At 46.6% G+C, this 21185-nt stretch overlaps 10 protein-coding genes and 1 non-coding gene across 11 annotated transcripts; 3 read left to right on the forward strand and 8 right to left on the reverse strand.

Moving 5' to 3' along the window:
- Positions 1-308: 308 nt before the first annotated feature.
- GPM2 (Gpm2p) lies at positions 309-1073 on the reverse strand (the record flags this gene model as incomplete). Its single annotated transcript, XM_024855675.1, has 1 exon — positions 309-1073. One exon carries the CDS (start codon positions 1071-1073, stop codon positions 309-311), a length of 765 nt encoding a protein of 254 aa, XP_024715274.1.
- A 1286-nt stretch (positions 1074-2359) lies between these two features.
- On the forward strand, positions 2360-3382 carry C7M61_000223 (SDR family oxidoreductase; the record flags this gene model as incomplete). The annotated part of the gene is made up of 1 exon (XM_024855676.1): positions 2360-3382. One exon carries the CDS (start codon positions 2360-2362, stop codon positions 3380-3382), a length of 1023 nt encoding a protein of 340 aa, XP_024715275.1.
- A 1219-nt stretch (positions 3383-4601) lies between these two features.
- Positions 4602-5270, forward strand: GIG1 (Gig1p; the record flags this gene model as incomplete). The annotated part of the gene is made up of 1 exon (XM_024855677.1): positions 4602-5270. One exon carries the CDS (start codon positions 4602-4604, stop codon positions 5268-5270), a length of 669 nt encoding a protein of 222 aa, XP_024715276.1.
- Positions 5271-6464: 1194 nt separating this feature from the next.
- On the reverse strand, positions 6465-6776 carry HHF1 (histone; the record flags this gene model as incomplete). The annotated part of the gene is made up of 1 exon (XM_024855678.1): positions 6465-6776. The coding sequence occupies one exon, from the start codon at positions 6774-6776 to the stop codon at positions 6465-6467; it is 312 nt and encodes a 103-aa protein (XP_024715277.1).
- Positions 6777-7310: 534 nt separating this feature from the next.
- On the forward strand, positions 7311-7721 carry HHT21 (Hht21p; the record flags this gene model as incomplete). The annotated part of the gene is made up of 1 exon (XM_024855679.1): positions 7311-7721. The coding sequence occupies one exon, from the start codon at positions 7311-7313 to the stop codon at positions 7719-7721; it is 411 nt and encodes a 136-aa protein (XP_024715278.1).
- A 306-nt stretch (positions 7722-8027) lies between these two features.
- On the reverse strand, positions 8028-10634 carry C7M61_000227 (uncharacterized protein; the record flags this gene model as incomplete). Its single annotated transcript, XM_024855680.1, has 2 exons — positions 8028-9203; positions 9441-10634. 2 exons carry the CDS (start codon positions 10632-10634, stop codon positions 8028-8030), a joined length of 2370 nt encoding a protein of 789 aa, XP_024715279.1.
- Positions 10635-10780: 146 nt separating this feature from the next.
- On the reverse strand, positions 10781-12823 carry ACS2 (acetate--CoA ligase; the record flags this gene model as incomplete). The annotated part of the gene is made up of 1 exon (XM_024855681.1): positions 10781-12823. One exon carries the CDS (start codon positions 12821-12823, stop codon positions 10781-10783), a length of 2043 nt encoding a protein of 680 aa, XP_024715280.1.
- A 1170-nt stretch (positions 12824-13993) lies between these two features.
- SSA2 (Hsp70 family chaperone) lies at positions 13994-15928 on the reverse strand (the record flags this gene model as incomplete). Its single annotated transcript, XM_024855682.1, has 1 exon — positions 13994-15928. The coding sequence occupies one exon, from the start codon at positions 15926-15928 to the stop codon at positions 13994-13996; it is 1935 nt and encodes a 644-aa protein (XP_024715281.1).
- A 697-nt stretch (positions 15929-16625) lies between these two features.
- On the reverse strand, positions 16626-16712 carry C7M61_000230. Its single transcript has one exon. It is a non-coding gene; the product is annotated as a tRNA-Lys (tRNA).
- Positions 16713-17860: 1148 nt separating this feature from the next.
- Positions 17861-18658, reverse strand: C7M61_000231 (nucleoporin; the record flags this gene model as incomplete). The annotated part of the gene is made up of 1 exon (XM_024855683.1): positions 17861-18658. The coding sequence occupies one exon, from the start codon at positions 18656-18658 to the stop codon at positions 17861-17863; it is 798 nt and encodes a 265-aa protein (XP_024715282.1).
- A 383-nt stretch (positions 18659-19041) lies between these two features.
- CDC3 (septin) lies at positions 19042-20369 on the reverse strand (the record flags this gene model as incomplete). The annotated part of the gene is made up of 2 exons (XM_024855684.1): positions 19042-20312; positions 20360-20369. The coding sequence occupies 2 exons, from the start codon at positions 20367-20369 to the stop codon at positions 19042-19044; spliced, it is 1281 nt and encodes a 426-aa protein (XP_024715283.1).
- Between the last annotated feature and the right edge of the window lie 816 nt (positions 20370-21185).

The following is a 21185-nucleotide window of genomic DNA, read 5'->3' on the forward strand; positions in this document are numbered from 1 at the left end:
TCGGGTGCGGAGGAGGACGGGAACGGCTGGCTTTCTTGGAATTGATGAAATGACCCAGGGAACATTAGGGACGCACTGAAAAGTATCCGAAAATGTATCCGGAGCTCATTTGCCGGTCTGTGACCCCTGGTTAGATGACCTACGGGAGTTCCGAAGACCATCTAACGGTGAATGCATAATGCATTGCTTCGATCGGGGTTCCCTAAGGTTGCATCAAAACGACGAGTATAAGCTTCAAAGTGATGAATCAAGACTAGCCCTTTCTCTTTGAACAGTCTTTAGGTTCTTTGAAGTCTTCAATCTTTGAGTTAAAGCTTCGATTGGGAACCATGACCTTCCATAGCCACTTTGGCTATTCCTTTCTTAGCCAACTCCTCATCAAGGTAGTACATCTCTTTCACTAAGTTACCTTGGTCGTCCAACTCAAACACGAGTGGAACCCCGGTAGGTGCGTTGATCTTGCTGATGGCCTCATCACTCATTTTGCAGAAGTGCTTGATGAGACTTCTCACAATAGATCCGTGAGTAACAATCAAAACCTCTCTATCCTGTTTGAGGATTTCATTTTTCACAATATGATCCACATAAGGAACCACTCTTCTTATAGTCATCCGAAGCAGCTCTCCCTGAGGCAATTTCTCAACGGGTATATCACTGAACTTGTATCTCTCGTCTATCGAATCATCGTTTTGGACACTGCCGGTCTCCGGAGGCACGCCGTCAACGTTCCTTCTATAAAATTGGTACTTCTCCTTGCCGAATTCCTTGAAAACCTCGTTCTTATCTCTACCCTGGAACAGTCCGTAGTGTCTCTCGTTGAGTCGCCACAGTTTATACTGCGGGATCCACATACGACCGATTGTCTCCAAGATAATGTTACCCGTCTTGATCAGCCTCTGAAGCATCGACGTAAACATCACATCTGGCCGTATGTTGTACTTTTTCAATAGTTCACCAGCATGTTGCGCTTCTTTTTCGCCTTTTTCGGATAGCGGGATATCGATCCACCCACAAAACTTATTTTCATGGTTCCACTGACTCTCACCGTGGCGGAGTACTATTAACTTATGCATATTGGTGGAGTAGTGGTATGGAGAAGTGATCTGGAGTTGATAAGTACTTGCTTCCATCACGTGTGTGCAGCGCACCATCGGGTGAGTCTTCGGTTAGATCTTGTGACTATACTGAGTCGTGATTTTCTGATAATTGAATCTTCTGAGGAATTCAGCCTAGACACAATCTTCAATTTCGTTTCTTTTGTGTGGGCATGTCATACATGCGCTGATGTCTCGGACTGATCTCATGCGACTATGTTTTGCACCCATCAGACCGCGGATGTGGTATCCATGGTTATTAGCCCAACAACGAGGCACGTTTTTATTTTTAATCTTTTTTATAATAACTTTCGATTTTTAATAGTTAACTACACTACTTACATAGATTGAGTCAAATGCACAGTTATTGGCTAGTTCTTGGTCTCACAGGCACCTAACAAGGAGATCAGGGTTCACAGATATCACTTTATCATTGACTAGAGGTCTCAAAGCTGCCAATTATAATACTTTTCATCAATTATAGCTTGAATTGACTCTCTCACTGATTTATGTCTCCTACTATTGGTCTACATGTAAGATCTCACGTTTTGGCATGAGCCTCTGCTTTCAACTTATATTGTTAATACGCTATGTGTAGATTGCTACATGACCGCAATACAATTGAACAGAAATGGTGGAACTATCTGGCTCATGATATAGAAAGACAGAATATTCCAGCCACACTATCCAACTATGGACCAGGGTAATTGATAGTGATAGATCAGCAGCGCAAAGGCAGTGACAATCTTGAAAATCATTGATTTTCAGACAATTATTCGTGTTCGGAATGGTTTGTTGGTATTTTCCGAGACCTTTCCAAGCGGAATCATGTCAAAAACGCCTGCTCATGCACGTTGGAAATCGTATTTGTCAGAAAAAAACGTTGGTATGTTGGTCCGGAGATATGCATGGCGGTTAAGAATTGTAGGGTCACTTTTCTCCAGTGCAATTAGTGAGATCTAGCACGAAAGAAAATAGCGACATTGTTCGAGAGGGTACCCAAGAAAATCATAAATCAAATGTAATGACCATGTATATTGTACATTATACATTTGGTCTTTCGAACAAACGCTTGGTCGGTAAGTGGGCTCCTGTTATGCATAGGCGTCTCGGAGAAATTCCCAATGCGGACCGTTTCCGGTCATAATCTGCAACAAACGAAGCAATGGCTGCGAAAACCGGTTACTCGGCACTGCGGCTCCAAGTATATAAAGCCCTGGTTTTCCCATAAATTCATCATCATAAAACAAACAGCATCAATAATCATGACCACAGTTTTAGTTTCCGGCGCCTCCGGCTTCATCGCATTGCACACCGTTCAAGAACTCATCAAGCAGGGCTATACTGTTGTGGGTTCAGTCAGAAGCTCTGAGAAGGGCGAATACGTCAAGAAAGCTTCGGGTAACCCCGAGAAGTTCTCTTATGAGATTGTGAAAGACATTGCCGAGGAGGGTGCCTTCGACGAATTCGTCAAGAAACACCCAGAGGCTACTGTCTTCTTGCACACTGCCTCGCCTTTCCACTTCAATGTCACTGACGTTGAAAAAGACTTGCTCCAGCCAGCTATCCGTGGTACCAAGTCGGCATTGCAATCCATCAAAGACTACGGTTCCAACATCAAGAGAGTTGTTGTCACTTCATCCTACGCTGCAATTGCATCGGCTGAGATGGACCTGAAGGCTGGTAAGGAGTACGATGAGACCTCCTGGAACGACATCACTTGGGAGAAGGCTCTTGAAAACCCACTTCTCGGTTACTACGGTTCCAAGACCTTTGCTGAGAGAGCAGCATGGGAGTTTGTCAAGGAACAGAACCCCAACTTCGTGCTTTCCACTGTTAACCCAGCCTACGTTTTTGGTCCTCAGCCCACCGATGACTTCAACTCTGAGAAGTTGAACACCTCCTCTGAAATCATCAACGCCGCTATGAAGCTCCTGAGCCCTAGTGCAGATGTGTACCCTGTCAATGCCTCTGCAGTGGATGTTCGTGATGTCGCCAAGGCTCACCTAGTGGCCTTTGAGAAGGACGAGGCCAAGAATGAGCGTTTGGTTTTGATTACCGGCCTGTTCACTCAGCAGGACATACTAGACGTTTTGCACAAGAAGTTCCCTAAGCAGGCTGAGAACGTCCCAGTGGGTACGCCCGGCTCGCAGAAGGAGGAGATCAAGACAAGATGTACTCCAGTAAACGACAAGACTAGAAAGATCTTGGACTTCCCATTGATCTCCATTGAGCAGACCATTGCCGACAGTGCTCAGCAGATCTACAAGGTTGAGAACATGCTTTAGAACGACAAATAGACTATAGAGTATGATACGAGAAAATTGATTTTTCTTTTTGAATTGGAGTAGAAAGCCTAGGGCATTGGGTTAGGGCATTGCAGAGAAGAAAGATTTCAGATCGATGTGGGGCTCTCGGCTTCAGGTGAGGCTGAGAAGCCAAATCGACAGCAAAGTCTGCAATTGGTTTCTTAAGACATTATTAATTGCTGATTGCAGCAGAAGCTTTTTTCCTATAATTTCACGAGCCTTGGGCGGGTTTGCCACTAAGGTGGTTCGTCCAATTCCACATCTATGACTCTTACAAGGTGTGGCAAAATTCCGTTGTTTCCATCCTTAAGACCATGCAATTTTTCAAACTACCAGCATAGACAATACACAATCAATGTATTGATCTCGGCTGCTTCTGGAAATAATTCACCAGCCACGATGCCGTGGAAGCCAAGTCAGATACCTCGGTACCATTGTTGAAACAAACGTCTCTACTGATAACCTGACGCCCTCAACGCGTCAGCAACGCCTCTTTTAAAAATAAAATAATATTTAGAGCTGAAACCTGCTTAGGCGAATTATCTATGCATTTGCTCCAAACCTGAAGGACCGTTTACGGCCATCTGGGGCCGTTTCAGGAAGATTAAGCTTCTGCGCCAAGCGGCTCAGAAATGACAATGCCACTCACAACTAGACATCATAATAAACCAGCCTCTGGACTATCCTCTAAAGCTGTCTCACCAAGTACACCTAGATGATTTAGATGTCTACCATAAATCTAAACCCACAATTCGAAAAAATGGCCAATTTCAGGCCTACCATTTGACATAACGTGTAGAGCCACACGGCTGTTCTTTTCGGCTTCAAGGCTTCCTGTTTGGGCAGACGGTTGCACTGATGCCATGGATGCAAACCGTATTGTTCCCCATGTTACATTTTTGAACCGCACCGGGCCACCCCACTTCTCCGGCCACCAAAAAGCTATAACCAAGGGAAACAGTGTTTTTGAATATTTATAGTAACAGCAAAAACATAAAGTTTAAAAAATTCCACATTTTTTCATGTACATGTCGATACACCTGGTCAACGGAATCACCGGTCCAGATGTAACCTCTTCGCACGGTTTCTTTTTCCTGTCATCCCACCTCGGCTGCAGCCACTCTACAACTATATAAACAAGACTTCTGCCCTGTTTTCTCATGATGTAGCTTTCTCCTAGCCACCTGGTCTGCGCACGATGACCTCTACCCTCACCATCCAACCTACCCGCATCCCCATCACCGTCATCCACTCTCCAGACATGCCTTCCGCTTCTAAAGTTTCCGAACGCCCATACACATGGCCCGAGGTCAAGGATATTATCAGATACAACGACCTTGATGCTTTTGCACGCCTGGGGGCCCAGACCGAGAGCTACTTGGCTTTCAAGAGATTGTTGAAGCAGCAGAATCTGACTGTGTTTAGGCACATTGTCACCCAGACTTTGGGCTGGAGACGCTTGGAGGAGTTGGACGGTGTCAAGGACGACAAGATCACTGTGGAAGCTTCCGGCGATCCCATCTTCACCAACCCGGATGACCTCAAGATCGTCAGAAACGACTTTCCTTACTACTTCGAAGACGACGTCACACATCTCTGTGTGTGGACCAAGAGAAGAATCGAGAGTGACCCAAACTCTTCCATCGGTGACCTCTCGAAGGAGACTAGAAACATTATAGAGCGCTACGTGGACCAGACGTTCGTCAAGGGTCTCGGGATCCCCCGGGAGAACTTGGTTTGGTTCCGTAACTGGGAAGCCCTCCAGAGCGTTAAGGAGATCAGCCACGTCCACGTGGTGGTCAAGGGCATGACTAGAGAGCAGGTTGCTCAGATTTTGGGCACTCCTGGCATTCCTTTGAAAGCATAGTCTTTCGAGTTATTCGTATACCCGGCATCAGCCACAGCATCTTAGAGGTTTTATTTATTTAGATATTGTATTATTAGCATCTTGGGAATGGAAATAGAGTGAAAAGCAGTGTAGGATTTGTCGGTTGCAAATGTGTGAAATGGTTGAGTACCAGTTCCGTCTAGCGGAGGATATAGGTGTGTGACAATAAGAATTAATGACTCATGATCTCATAGTTGCTAGTTTTGATTATAGTCAGGCGGGAATGAAGAGAATCTGCATTAGGATATCATTTATTATCGCTGGAGGGCCCAAGATCTGGGATCCATCGATTTAGGTGTGGCACCTGAACGGAATTCACCACGGAAAACAGTAACCCCTATTTCATCTTTGAGAACAAAAAACTTATGAATCAAATTTAACACTTCAGCTGGCTTTTGTGAAGCTAGGTGGTCAAATGACTGTAGAGTCCAGGGACAAGTGTTTGCAACCTCTGAGTACCAACCAAAGCAAGCTTGAAGCTTAGCATCTTTAAAAACCTCATACTACAGAAAACTGCTTCCTAAAATTTACTAGGGCAAGCTACAAATGTAAACCCAGTGCTTCATCAGGATCTACAACGGTGTATTCAGCCCTTCTACCTCCATCCATTACTCTAAGCAATGATCTTTTATAATCTCCTTTATCAGCTGCTCACAGCAAAACCAATGTAAAGCGTCAAAGATCCACAGCAAATGACCCCTCTATCCACACAATTTTCATAACAAAGATCGCTACATGGTAGACATATAGCGAGGCACCTGAGGCGGTATGTGGTATGAACAACATTCCAGAGACAAACCACGGTTTTCACCACAACAACGAAATGATTTGCAAAACATTCTCAATTTCAGACTCCATCTTGACTGTTTTTCAGGTAGATTTCCCTCAGCTTAACTCTCCATACATTGGCTGTATTGGAAGCCTAGGCCCCACATGGCAGATTGTGCAGTCAATTGCCTCAAATTGACCCCCCCTCAAAACGAGCGCTTTACTATGAATGACCATTCCAACTCCCCTCTAGGCCTAGGCCAATCACAGCCTTTTGACCATGTCGACCATCAACTGAGTCCACAAATTGGCCCCAGACTTGCTCTCAGTAAACCAAACTCTACTCTACAAATGCATTTCTCATTCATCATAAATTCAATAATATACAAATACCCAGAAGTGAACTTAACCACCGAAACCGTACAAGGTTCTGCCCTGTCTCTTCAAAGCGTAGACAACGTCGAGAGAAGTAACAGTCTTTCTCTTGGCGTGCTCAGTGTAAGTGACAGCGTCTCTGATGACATTCTCCAAGAAGGACTTGAGGACACCTCTGACCTCCTCGTAGATCAAAGCAGAGATACGCTTGACACCACCTCTTCTGGCCAATCTTCTGATGGCTGGCTTGGTAATACCTTGAATGTTGTCTCTCAAGATCTTTCTGTGACGCTTAGCGCCACCCTTTCCGAGACCTTTTCCGCCTTTTCCTCTACCAGACATGTTTAATAAATGTGTGTGTTATATGAGAAAAAAAAAAGAAGAGCTTTACAATGCGAGCGGACTCGCGCTATATATGTGTGGGTGGCGAGACCCGGGGGTCCTTAGGGGGGCTCACATTTTTTTTCTCAGTGTTCCGATTGCGGCACCCAAGTAAAGAGCCTCACAATTTGTGCCTCCACTTCCATAGTAATGCGTAGTGAGCATACTGGGGCAGGTTTTTTTTGTACACTTCTGTGCGCGGGAAAAGTCGCTTCAGTGTGCGAAGCAAGCCTGAGACGAGCTTCCGGTGTACGGGTGCGCGCTTGAAACACCCCAAAAGATGTCTTTTCGCAGTGCCATGATATACACTATGCGCGAGTAAAAAGTATACCTAGCTTTTGGTCGCACTCTTTATCTTTTCGTTGGCACAAAAGAAAGTAGTGTTAAGCTGCGGAGACCCGGGGTGTTTGTATACAGCCTGCACACACCCACGAGTCTACATTCTATATAAACAGATCCCCTTCCCACCACCTCAATTTCTCATCATCAGCAAATATGGCTAGAACTAAACAAACAGCTAGAAAGTCTACCGGTGGTAAGGCCCCAAGAAAGCAGTTGGCTTCCAAGGCCGCCAGAAAGTCCGCCCCATCTACCGGCGGTGTCAAGAAGCCTCACAGATATAAGCCAGGTACCGTTGCCTTGAGAGAAATCAGAAGATTCCAGAAGTCTACTGATCTCTTGATCAGAAAGTTGCCTTTCCAGAGATTGGTCAGAGAAATCGCTCAGGACTTCAAGACCGACTTGAGATTCCAGTCCTCTGCTATCGGTGCTTTGCAGGAGTCCGTTGAAGCTTACTTGGTCTCCCTCTTTGAGGACACTAACTTGTGTGCTATCCACGCCAAGAGAGTCACCATCCAGAAGAAGGACATCCAGTTGGCCAGAAGATTGAGAGGTGAGAGATCCTAAGCGGGTCCCCTTCTATTTACTTCGTTCCATGTATTATTTATGTTTTGTATATTAGTAACGTCACGACTTCATAATTTGTTCATTGTAGGTTTCCATTTGGTGGCAAATCGCTGTGTTGAGTGGCATGACTGATTCGTCTTGTTGGGGACTTACATGTGTGGTGCTCAGGTATGTGCACAAATTTGCACCCAGTCAAACCACCCACTAGTCTAGAATTCACTACAGTTTGAGTATCGGATAATTATTCCTTCATTCTGAAGGTTCTCTTATCAAAAGATGATTTGAATATTCAGGCTTTCTTCGTAATTAAAATGGGTACACTGCGGGCTCAGTTCCTGGAACATAACCACGTCTCTCCTGTTCTTCCGCCTCTTCTTCCAAATAAGGCAAAATGACATCTTTGAACTTTTCGTATCCCCTATATTCCCTCACATCATCACTCCAGCTTTCGATTCCCTCTAGAAGTCTCCGTGGAATATATGGCTCTTTGCAGATTTCAGTAATGGGAGCAAAGTATGTTCTGATGGTGAAAACCACAGCTCCGGTTTTAGGAAGTCTTCTCAAACTCTGTCTTTCTGACCTGTAGAATAATTGCTCCGGTGTCGTAGCCTTGTCTGCGGTGTACCATCCCACAGTGTCTGAATTTTCATTACCGATTGACTTGGACCAGCCTAAGACATCATCGAGCTGAATGAAGTAGTTGTTCCTCACGACTGGTTTATCGCAAGTGAGACGAGTAAAGAATTTGGACATTCCCGTCTGCAACTTCTGCCTGTACTGTGGCACATCACCGGTGGTATGGATTTGGTTCAACGAAAGACCGAATTTGTCTCTGAATCTCCAGAACCCAGGGAGGATGATAGCACCCGCTTTCAAAAAGTATTCACCTGTGGGACCTTCCATCATAATCGCCAAGTCATCCTGGACCATTTTTGCTGCCATTACCATCGGGTCCTCCGCCATATCGCTGGGCTTACAACCTCTGAACACGAACTCCTCACCTGTCTTCAAATTCTTAAGACCTCTTGGAGTTTGCTGAAAGAGAGAGGGATATCTCACTGGCAAGTAGCCCCAAAATTCATCTAGGAGTTCGAATACAGCGGCCTGAGCTTCAGGCTTAGTGTCATAAAGCTCGGTTCCTCTTTCTTCAAGCCTCTGTACCTTGGCGTCATGGAACTTGGGCCACTCATTGTCAAGCTCAATCCATGAATCCCATTCCATATTACGGATCCCCATGGTGATGTTGTACTTGTTTCTGAAGGCTCTGTATGGCAAGGGTTTAGTCTTTTCGTAATCCCAATTTGGGTATGGTGGAGGGACGGGAGTTTTGTAATCTTCAGGTACCCATGTACCGTTCTTACGGTTCTCATTAGGACTTTTTTTGATGGTCTTCTTGGGACTGGACCCCTTCAGGTGCTTGTATCCCTTCTGGGACTTGAAGTAGAGAGCTAGACCAACTGCTCCAATCAAGTAAACATAAAGCTTGATTTCTGAGAATGAGATCATACTTTAGCCAATAAAAAAAATTAGATTTTCAAGAATTCATAGTTCTCCTGAATCTCTTATAAAGATCTTATCACCCAGATTTCGCAACCGATAGGATGCGCACAAGCCTGCCTAAATTGGTTAGATTATCCGCCTCGCTTAAGCTGGTGGGAGGAATGCCGCAAAAAGGGCAGGCTGTACGACATTCCATACTATGAAATAGCCAAAAATTACCTTTTTAGCTATTGGGAAGTCGTTGTGGACCCATAATCCTGCTACAAGCCAGTACACCAATGGAAGGAAGGTGTGGATTCTTGTGACGATCTGAACATGCCAGAATAGTATGAGTGCTGCAAGAAAGACACCACCCACTAAGGAAACCGGCAAGATCCTGTTCACAGGATAGATGTGGGTGAAGTACTTGATGCTGAAAGCCAAAAGGCCAATTGAAGGAGCCCCAAATAAAAAGTTGGGAATATTGTTTGGAGTCCAGTACTTGAATAAGCCGTTGTTCCAGTAATGGCTCTGGGCATAGGCAAAAAGCGAAGGTACTGTCTTAGAGCACCACTCACCACGGGTGCCTGGTAGGCAGATTTCGACGTAGTTGTAAGCATTCGAAAGAAGGAAAGCAAAACCTAGGATCAGACCAGCGACTAACGGAAGCCATGGCGCAGAGGTATTGAACTTGACCAAATCGTAGATGTAGATGAGACCTAAAAGAAGACAGTTTGCTCTGAACCCAAACGCTAGTGCCGCAGCAAGTCCGCTAAGCACGTAAAGCACCTTTCTAGTATCCGACTTAGATTTTGCACCCACGACGAATTCAAGACTTTTCTCTCGTAAGCCCAAGCAAGTGAAACTGAACAAAGCAGCGATACTCTCGGAATATGGAGCAGTCAAGAATGCCGCACCAGGCAGAAGGATGAAGAAGAATGCCGTCAATTCTGCCATCTTCAGTGGAGAAAAGAGTCTGGCCTGGTTGAAAAGAATGAATGTGTAGTGATAGAGCACCACAGCGGCCGCAAAATGACAAATGTTTGAAAGCGCTGTTGCAAATATCAAGCGCTGGTAAAAAATCACGTCGGAGTTGATTGGAATCACTCTAACGAGTCTCCACCAAAGAGGGCAGAAGACATACTGATGCTCGTAAGTCAAGCCATTGGCGAATAGGTCCGCAAAGTACACGGCATCCCAAGTAACAAACTTATCGACAACATTATCTAGAAATGAACGAATGAAGTTTTGGAGTAAAGTGTCGATGGGTTTGATCGATGTCAGTATACCGTTCACTATAAGGTGTTTCTCTGGGGCGTATTTTTGTAGAAGCACATTGGACAGAATATCGAATTGACCGGGCAGAAGGTAAAATATAAGCAAATGAAGCAACTTCACGGTCAAAAAGACCAAGAATAAGCGCCTGGTAGCCATACTCGGTGGAGTACTTCTCGATGCTCTGATATACACAGTCGAGGTCTCATCACGTGCACCATACACGGTTGATCGTGGTATTTCTATTTTATTAAACCATAGCACTCTATCTAATTAGTTCCTAGTGGTCCCGTGACTGTATGTGATTATTTCTTAGTGGTGAACTGAGCAGCAAAAGAGTCAATGATGCCCGCGACCGAACCAGGGTTAGCCAAGGTGGTGATGTCACCCAACTGGTCGGCCTCGTTCAGCGAGATCTTTCTCAAGATTCTTCTCATGATCTTGCCCGATCTAGTCTTTGGCAAGTCCTGGACAATAATGACGGACTTGGGGGCGGCGAAGGGACCAATCTCCTTACGCACCGTCAAGATCAACTCTCTTCTAAGGTTGAAGGCCTCCTCCGAGGTCTCGTTACCGTTGATGGTGGTGAGGTATTCGTCCTTCAAGGCAACGAAAGCCACCACGGCCTGGCCAGTCAAGTCGTCGTTGATACCAACAACAGCAGCCTCAGAAACACCAATGTGCTCGATCAAAGCAGCCTCAATCTCAGCAGTAGACAATCTGTGGCCAGAAACGTTAACAACATCGTCGACTCTGCCTCTAATCCAGTAGTAGCCATCGTGGTCACGAGCAGCACCGTCACCGGTGAAGTAGTAGCCGGGGTAAGGCTTCAAGTAGGTGTCCATGTACTTGGCGTGGTTCTTGTACACGGAACGGGCCATAGAGGGCCATGGGCTCTTGACAGCCAACACACCTTCGACATCATTGCCGTGGATCTCCTGGCCAGACACCGGGTCGATAAGGCAAGCGTCAATACCGAAGAAAGGCAAAGAAGCAGAACCTGGCTTGTTAGGAGTGATACCGGCAACTGGAGCAATAAGGTGGGAACCAGACTCTGTCTGCCAGTAGGTATCGGAGATGTGACACTGGTTCTTGCCCACCTTCTCGTTGTACCATTCCCAGATGTCTGGAGAGATAGGCTCACCGACAGAACCCAAGGTTCTCAACGAGGTCAAGTCGTACTTGCCAATCTCGGCCTCGCCAGCCTTTCTCAAGAGACGCAAGGCAGTAGGAGCCACGTAGAAGTGGGTAGCCTTGTGCTTCTCGACAATCTGCCACAAACGGCCGTAGTCTGGGTAGGCTGGGGTACCTTCGAAAACGATGGTGGGGATACCCAACGACAAAGGACCGTAGAGAGCGTAAGTGTGACCGGTAATCCAACCGACGTCACCAGCAGTGAAAAGAACATCCTCAGGGTGGACGTCAAAAATGTACTTGGTGGTCATGGCAGCACCCAAAAGGTAGCCACCGGTGGTGTGGACCACACCCTTTGGAGTTCCGGTAGATCCGGAGGTGTACAACAAGAACAATGGGTCCTCGGCGTCAACAGACACGGGAGGCAAGTAGCCAGGGAATTTGGCAGCCTCCTCGTGCCACCAGAAGTCTCTGGACTCGTCGAAAGCGACCTCTGGGTTACCAGTACGGCTGTGCACCAACACCTTCTCAACAGAAGGACATTGAAGCAAGGCCTCGTCACACAATTTCTTGATGTTGATGGTTCTGCCACCTCTCTTACCCTCGTCACAAGTGATCAAAGCCTTACAGTTGGCGTCGTTGACTCTGTCCTTGATGGAACCAGAAGAGAAACCAGCGAAAATCACCGAGTGGACAGCACCCAAACGGGCCACCGCCAACATGGCAATAACGGCCTGGGCGTTCATGGGCAAGTAGATGGCCACATTATCGCCCTTCTTGATGCCCCACGATGCCAAAATACCAGCAGTCTGACACACCTCTCTCAAAAGCTGGGCATACGTCAAAGTACGAGAATCGCTCTCATCGTCGGCCTCACAGATCAAGGCGGTTTTGTCTGGGTGGGCGTAGGCCCATCTGTCCACACAGTTGTAGGAAGCGTTCAACTGACCACCAACAAACCAGTGGGTGTCACCGTGAAGCAAATCGCCAGCCAGAACCTTATCAAAGTCCTTATCCCAGGCCAACAATTCACGGGCCTGCTTGCCGAAAAACTCGTCTGGGTTCTCGATCGACTGCTTGTACAATTTCTGGTACTCGTCGATCGAGGTAATGTGGCCCTGGCGGGGCTGTCTTTGGTAGAATTCGTCTGGGGTGTTTCTTAACGAGACGTTGTTGGCCTCGTGCACCACCTTGTGGGATGGGGCCGAAGTCATTTTCAATTTCTTGTGCTGGGATATGGTTGCAACTTCAGAAGCAGTAGTCCGAGGCAGCGAGGGGAATGGTTCGCAAGGCGTCGGATGAAAAAACAAGCTACTGCTATACGATATATATTTTTTCCACCACCGTTTTTTTGGGCCCCCCAGATACAGGCGATTGGGCTCGCTTACTCCGACGCCGCGTCAGCATAGACTTAGATTGGTGGAATTGAAGTAGACAACAAAGAGATACTGGCGAATTTGGCCGATAATGTCACTTCAGAATCCATCAACACAATTGTGTCTCGCCGTTGGGTGGCCTGAGGTGCTCGTTTAGCGGCCTCGAACGCGCATCACCGAGACGTCATTGTCTAGTAGTTTTACGACTTGACAGCAGCGGGCGGATATTTTTTTAAAGGAGGGGAATAGGCGAGCAGAAAATAAAGTGAGTCGATTCTGCTACATTTATAGGTACTTCCGTTTACCTGCTTATGTATGCGTCGTGCGTGGGTTTGTTGGACCCGTTGGGTGAGAAATTACCCAAAGTACCCTATCGTCGCCATGGAGGTATATGGAAGAAGCCCGGTTGTGTACAGGGCGACATCAATCTGCACCAATGCTGGACAGCATATTGCAACTACCCAGTTACGGTTGGTAGTGGGTCTACGGAATAGGATTAGTCATTTTAATATTGTTGGGACTTTTTTGAAAAGTGAAGAACTCGTTACGCAACACGCGTAGCCATGTGCTCACTGTGGCGATGCTGTAGAGCGCAAAACCGTATAGGGCACAATACTCCCCTATTAGGAGAGGTGAAAAATCCGGATTTTCTGGAATCTCGGAATCTGCTTTTTTTGGATATTTCCTTAATTACTGTAAGCATTCATGCTCTAACACATTTGCTTGCATTGGTGAAGTTCTCGTTATGAGCTGACGAAAATCGCCAAGGCTTCCAATACTGACATGTATTTTTTGCAGCAGGATTGCGTGACTTTGTAACTGAAAAATTTCGCCCAAGGTCTAGTCTACATAACCATTTGCTTCTACAAAATTAATTTTTTTTAACTGTTCATTTCTTGCTCTATATCAATGGATTGTTCCATTTACAGCTCTTTCGCAATACCCATTAAATCTATTACATATTTAGATCTACCGTAAGTCTTTTGTAGACCTAGCCGGTCAACACATTTAGTCGACCTCCTCAACAGTTGGACCGTCGTCGGTTGGTGGAGCACCAGCACCTGGAGCACCGCCTGGGAATCCACCTGGAGCACCACCTGGGGCACCACCGGCCTGGTAGGCCTTGGACATGATTGGGTTGGCAACACCCTCCAACTCCTTCTGCTTGTCAGCGTACTCCTCAGTGGTAGCGGTCTGGTTCTCGTCCAACCAAGCAATGGTCTCGTCAGCAGCCTTGGTGACGGACTCAACCTCAGACTCCTCCAACTTGGACTTGAGCTGCTCCTCGCCCAAAGAGGTCTTCAAAGAGTAAGCGTAAGACTCCAAACCGTTCTTGGCCTGGACTCTGGCAGCCTCCTTCTCGTCCTCCTCCTTGAACTTCTCGGCCTCAGAGACCATTCTCTCAATGTCCTCCTTAGACAATCTACCCTTGTCGTTGGTGATAGTGATCTTCTGGGTCTTACCGGTACCCTTCTCCAAAGCGGAAACGTTCAAGATACCGTTGGCGTCGACATCGAAGGTAACCTCAATCTGAGGAACACCTCTTGGGGCTGGTGGGATACCAGACAACTCGAACTTACCCAACAAGTTGTTGTCCTTGGTCTTGGCTCTCTCACCCTCGAACACCTGAATCAAAACACCAGGCTGATTGTCGGCGTAAGTGGAGAAAGTCTCAGACTTCTTGGTTGGGATAGTAGAGTTTCTTGGAATCAACTTGGTCATGATACCACCAGCGGTCTCAATACCCATAGACAATGGAGCAACATCCAACAACAACAAGTCCTGAGTCTTGGAAGAAGTGTCACCAGACAAGATAGCAGCCTGGACAGCGGCACCGTAAGCAACAGCCTCATCAGGGTTGATGGACTTGTTTGGCTCCTTACCGTTGAAGAAGTCGGACACCAACTTCTGGACCTTTGGAATTCTGGTGGAACCACCAACGAGGACAATCTCGTGAACCTGAGACTTGTCAACCTTGGCGTCTCTCAAGACCTTCTCGACTGGGTCGAGAGTAGATCTGAAGAGGTCCTGACACAACTCCTCGAATCTGGCTCTGGTGATGGAGGTGTAGAAGTCAATACCCTCGTAAAGGGAGTCGATCTCGATAGAGGTCTGGGCAGAAGAGGACAAGGTTCTCTTGGCTCTCTCACAAGCAGTTCTCAATCTTCTCAAGGCTCTCTGGTTAGAAGAGAGGTCCTTCTTGTTCTTTCTCTTGAACTCGTTGACGAAGTGGTTAACCAATCTGTGGTCAAAGTCCTCACCACCCAAGTGAGTGTCACCGGCAGTGGACTTCACCTCGAAGATACCGTCCTCAATGGACAAAAGGGAAACATCGAAAGTACCACCACCCAAGTCGAAGATGAGGACGTTCTTCTCCTGCTCATCCTTCTTGTCCAAACCGTAAGCAATGGCAGCGGCGGTTGGCTCGTTGATGATTCTCATGACGTTCAAGCCAGCAATCAAACCGGCGTCCTTGGTGGCCTGTCTCTGGGAGTCGTTGAAGTAAGCTGGGACAGTGACAACGGCGTCGTTGACAGTGGTACCCAAGAAAGACTCAGCAGTCTCCTTCATCTTACCCAAAACCATGGAAGAGATTTCCTCAGGGGAGAAGACCTTGGTCTCACCCTTGTACTCAACCTGGATGTTTGGCTTACCACCCTTGTCGACAATCTTGAAAGGGAAGTGCTTAGCGTCACCCTGGACCTCAGCATCGTCGAACTTACGACCAATAAGTCTCTTGGCGTCGAAGACGGTGTTAGCTGGGTTCATGGCGGCCTGGTTCTTGGCGGCATCACCAATCAATCTCTCAGAGTCAGTGAAGGCAACGAAAGAAGGGGTAGTTCTGTTACCCTGATCGTTGGCAATGATCTCCACACGGTCGTTGGCGAAGTGAGCGACACACGAGTACGTAGTACCCAAGTCAATACCGACAGCTTTAGACATGATGTAATATAAAAAAGTTAGGTAAGAAAGGAAATTGATGTGCGTGCCGGGGGCCTCTTATATATCCTATGCGTAGCGTCGAAGAAGCTTCCAAAGGGTTCCATACTAATGGCTGCGAAAGACGTGCATGCAATACCAACCGATGCCCTGGAAGTGGAAAGAAGATTCTTCCTGCAGAATGCCGCATGGCACCAACTGGAATTCTCCAGAAGACTCCAGTATGTTCCGGAAAAATTTATGATGTAATTATCTAAATCGGGAAGCTGGAGATACGGAACCATCAGAATTACACTGTAGAGGTTTGAGGGCCGGCAAGAAGCAAGATGTGAAACTCATAGAATGTTCTAGCTTTTGCTCGCATCGCTATTGTCCAGTACGAGGCTTTCTGTTGCACAGCAATCTGGGGACCGGGTCTAAATTTAATCAATTGCTAGGTCTGTAGCTTGTTGCCAGAAATCTGTGAAGGGTCTCAAACGTAGGATTCTGATTGGCTTACATACACATGTGGGCTACGTCATAGCCTGAAAAATTCGGCGCCCAGACTGAAAATCGCATCCGGATCTCATGGAACGGTAGAGAGGACTAAAGTAAGTGGGCGATTTCGGCTACACACCCGCCGAAGCCGTTAATCTTGAAGAGTTACAAAAATGAATCCAGGTGCCACAATCAGTCGACCTAGGGCAAAAGCAAAAAAGTAAGCCCGATGCGGGGCTCGAACCCGCAACCTTTTGATTGACCTTAGAAGATTAAGAGTCAAATGCTCTACCGATTGAGCTAACCAGGCTTCCTTGACACCATCAGTACCCTGGTAAAATAAATCGTGCAATCAAGAGACTTTAGTCCGATCTCATTGTCTCAAAAATAAGTATTTTCTCACCAAACTCACACATAGTGCTTTTGATGTTACGCAAAGCTTTATGGTGGCTTTTAAGCCCGATCTGACCCAATTCGGCACCTCCAGTCTTTTAGGTGATTTTTTCCTCCTGAAGGCACCTTCTATCTCGCATGTTCAGCAAATAGTGAGGCTGTTGAAAGTTCTCTCTTGGTAACAGCACTTGGAGCCTGAAAAATAGAGTCTATGAGGTCTATACTCGAAGGAGTAATAAATTGCCAATAATATTAAAAAAAATTACATCACGATTGACCAGTGCAAGGTCTAGTGACTGCAACTAGGCTCCATCATCTTGGGACAATGGCTTTACACGCCCAATAATAGGCGTCAGAGCGTTTCTTTCCCAGAAGGTTCATTGAAATTTTCAAGATTTGTGGTAAGTGACAGTCTCTTCTGATGTAATATGCAAATTTTGCAGAGTTAAGATTGAACAGTTTGATTCAAGTCTTTCAGCACAAAACTCAAAGAATGTAAATAGCTCGAGAGAATACGAAGAACGAGACATTCTTCTTTACGGCTTTTCGACAAATTTCTGAAAAAGCCTTTCAACTCCTATTCTTTCACCTCATCAGGAGTGTCAAGTGTCATGCCTGAATGCGATTAAGACTTTCGCAGCCATCTCGGTAGTGAAAGTGTGGCTTCCTTTTACGAGGACTCCTTGACAGCAATACTAGAATTATTAAATTTAACTTTTTGTGACGTTTCAGTAATACTTATTGAAGGCCCACTGAAATGGCATCAAAATCACCCCATTTTTTCCCTAGCATGTGAAAGGCTGTACATCACCCGTCTCCCCCACTGCCTCATCAGGGACTACAACCATGCACTTACAAAATGTACTCTCCGAATCTTGATATTCAACCGTAAATAATTAACAGCTACAGTCTCTCACGGCATTGAGTAATGAAACAACATAGATAGGCACAGAGTGCAACAGAAAACAAGCGGGGCGGCGGCGCATTGTGGACCCACTAAGTCAGACGCAGCGCCAGCCATAGATGACCTGAAAGCGGCCTTGTCAAAAGCTATATGCCATTGGCTTAAGTGGCCTTGTCCTTGTTCTCGCCAAAGAAGCGAATAGAGCCGACCTGGTGGAACACACCCTTGGCCTTCAACCATGCATCCTTCACAGCTGGGTTGCCGGAGCCATTGACGAGGTTCTCGACACGGATCTCGGCCTGCTTGAAGTAGTTTCTTGTGAAGGCGCTCTTCTCGTATCTCAACTTGATGAACAAGGCGTATGCGAGGAATGGCGTCAAGGATCTCTTTCTGAAAGTAATGACACGGATAAGCAACCAAACCAAGGTCACCACCTCCAAAAGAGCGGCAAGCTGGATGGACTTGTTGTTGTTGGCGGCGACAAAGTCACCAATCTTCTTGGACAATGGGTGGGTCTCTGGGATGTCCAACGCAGGCAAGATGAAGTGCTTGGTGTAGGACAAAACGTGGAATGTGGAAAACAAGAAGAAAACCAACAAGGTCAACAAGACGTGAGGAGGAGCAATGAAAAGCAAGACACTCAAGAACAAGTACTGGGCGTTGTCCTCAGCAAGCAACTTGGGGGCGTTGAAGCCATGCTTCTTGATCGTCTGGAAGATCAACACGCCAAACGACTCAATGACACCCAAAAGAGCCAAGGAGTACCAGAACTTGTAAGATCTGGGGAACACCTTCACGTAGGTAAGGGCGTAGAAGATGGTGGAAATAACAGTCACGACGTGACCAACATACCAGGCAAACTGGAGGGTTTGGACGGTGGCAGCAATGTCCTTTTTAGGAGCAGTGCTGGTGGAGGTGCCTTCGGCGCCAGTGTTGACTTTCTGTTCTGGGGCAGACATGGCAATTGGTCTCTGGTGGTGAAGAAAAGTCTAGTAAGTTAACTTTTTTCTCGCAGGCTGGCACTTTGCGCAAGTAACGGGAGTGATAGTGCAGGTGTACAGAATGAAAGCTCACCGGCAAAAATCTCAGATCCTTTTTTTTTTTTTTTACTATACTTTTCTATTTTTTTCACTTGCTGGCTTGCAATGGAATATTTATAGTGTAGTGTGTTCGTGACCTCTTCTCAATCCCAATTTCGTCTAACATTCGCTTGCTGTGGCGGTCTTGTGACTGATGCTGCATCCTTGTTATCGTTGCGGTTTTGTTCGCTGCATACCGAGGCATGCTACAAGCCTCTGAGGTATCTTTCATTACATATTCACTCTAGCCCTACCCATGTCACCTAACGCAAGAATCCCTTACGGGTCTTCTGTGGCGTCGACAGCACAGGCGGTTCTTGTGGTAAGCTCTTTTGCTTTTCCAACTGCGCCTTCTTGTCTTCCAACAACTTGATCTGCTTCAACAACTTCTCCTTCATCTCCTTGTGTCTGGCAAACAAGTCGGCTTCTGACCTTTGCAACTTCTTCTCCTTTTCGCTCACCTTCTGCTGGAACACAGCCTTCATCTCGGCTTCCATCTTGGCGAGCTTGGCCTCGTGCAAGGCTCTCTCCTCCTCCTGCTTCGTCATGGGGTCAAACTCCTTGAACACAGTGTGGTCTTGCTCGATGCCCATGTTGAGCAACTTGGTCGATCTATAGTTTTCGTACAACTTCTCGTTCGTGCTCTCCTTGAGCTCCTCCAAGTTGCTTCTGATCAACAACTGTCTCAAACGGACAAAGTCGTTGTGGTCGCCATTGTCGACCTCAATTGTGCCCCATGGATAAGATCTGCCTCTGACTGATCTGCCGTCGGGGGTGGTGACCTCGTTCAAAGAACCAACCACAGCGAATGGGTAAGCCGCAATGAGAGACTTGGAGTTTGTGACAGTCTCTTCGTCGTCATTGTCATACACAGAGGGCTCAAACACGCTAATCTGCTGGTGCTCAATGTCGGCCAAGATACGCTCCTTAAAACCCTGGATCTCCTCGTCCACCAAAGTGTCCGATTTGGCGATCACTGGGATCAAGTTCACCTTCTGGTGCACAGCCTTCATGAGCTCAATGTCCAAGCTCTTCAAAGAGTGGGCAGTTGGCTCCACGAAGTACAAAAGGGCGTGGATTCTCTCGTCAGGCACCTGGCTACGGTTGACGCGAGACTCGGCTTCCAAGTAGCGGTCAAATCTCTGGTCAATCTCGTCCACAATAGGCTTCCAGGATTCACTGTTGTTCAACGAGTCGCCGAAACCGGGCGTCGTGATGATATTCAAGTTCAACTTCACGCCGTCCTCTTCAATTTCGGCCTTTGTGGTCTCAATTCTCACTGGAATCTCTCCACTTGGGTTCTCCACATTCTCGTCTTCCTCGGGCTCAGCTGCCTTAGCCAAAACCTCCTTGTTGAACAAGGTGTTGACCAAAGTAGTTTTTCCCAAACCGCTTTCACCAACAACCATAAAGTTCAAAGAGAATCCTCTTCTGACGGATTTTCTGTGCCACTGCTTGGGCAAGTTGGCGAAACCAACAAAGCTGTTGAGCTTTCTGCGGATGATCTTGATATCCGTCTCCGGCGCCTTGTCCACTGAATGTTAGTAATGAGGATGTCTGAAGGGCATTCGTCGAACATACCTGAAGCCATGCTTGTGTTTGTAGTCGGTAATTTACGTGTTTGGTGCGAAGAAGAAGTTGACGGATTCGGGGCGTAGAGGTCACGTGCAACTTATTTAAAATCTTCAGTTTCCCGTGTACAAGATGGGATAATCCTTTAACTAGTGAGATAATTTACAATAGAATTGCCATGAAATCCCCGGTTATTGTTTATATTGCACTATATATCCTCGCATGTGCTAATTGGCGTGAAAGTGGTACCTGGTTGTTATTGATCTTCACGCGCGATAGGTTATTTTGTGCCTGGTCTGGGTTGTCAAAAATAGACTTTCGATTGGCCCTAGAATAAGGAGGGTTCTGGCTATCGTCTGTTTCAAGTTGCGCTTGAACTCTCGTGCTCAGGTTCTAAAGTGAATGAAATGTCGAATTTTTAGAAGCTATTGGTGGATAGCGCGTCCTGTGGCTGCAAAATTCACATTTTCACCATCAGTAGCGTGGATTCTGCTTTGATTTAACTTCGTTTAAGTGAAGATGCATTGATATGGCTCTATCGAAGATGTTGAAGTCGTTATAGCACATCCTCCTTTAGTTCTGCCCTCGTCTGTGTATGCACTCGGTGATAGTGGACCATTGATTAGCCAACAGCCTTTCGTGTTTCACTTCTTTGCACCCCGCTTCGTCATTCTAATCGCCAACAGATACTTCATATCTTCTAATTGGCTTCAGAAGAAGGAAAGCGATTCATTGTGAAAAAGGCAGCACGTGGACCCGAACTTACCTATCCTATCGTCCCATCCTCACAAAAAGATTCCAAATGAGCTGTGAATGAGTTATTTTTCATCGATTG

This window comes from Candidozyma pseudohaemuli (genome assembly GCF_003013735.1).
Source record: "Candidozyma pseudohaemuli strain B12108 chromosome Unknown scaffold00001, whole genome shotgun sequence".
NCBI classification, from domain to species: Eukaryota; Fungi; Ascomycota; class Pichiomycetes; order Serinales; family Metschnikowiaceae; genus Candidozyma; species Candidozyma pseudohaemuli.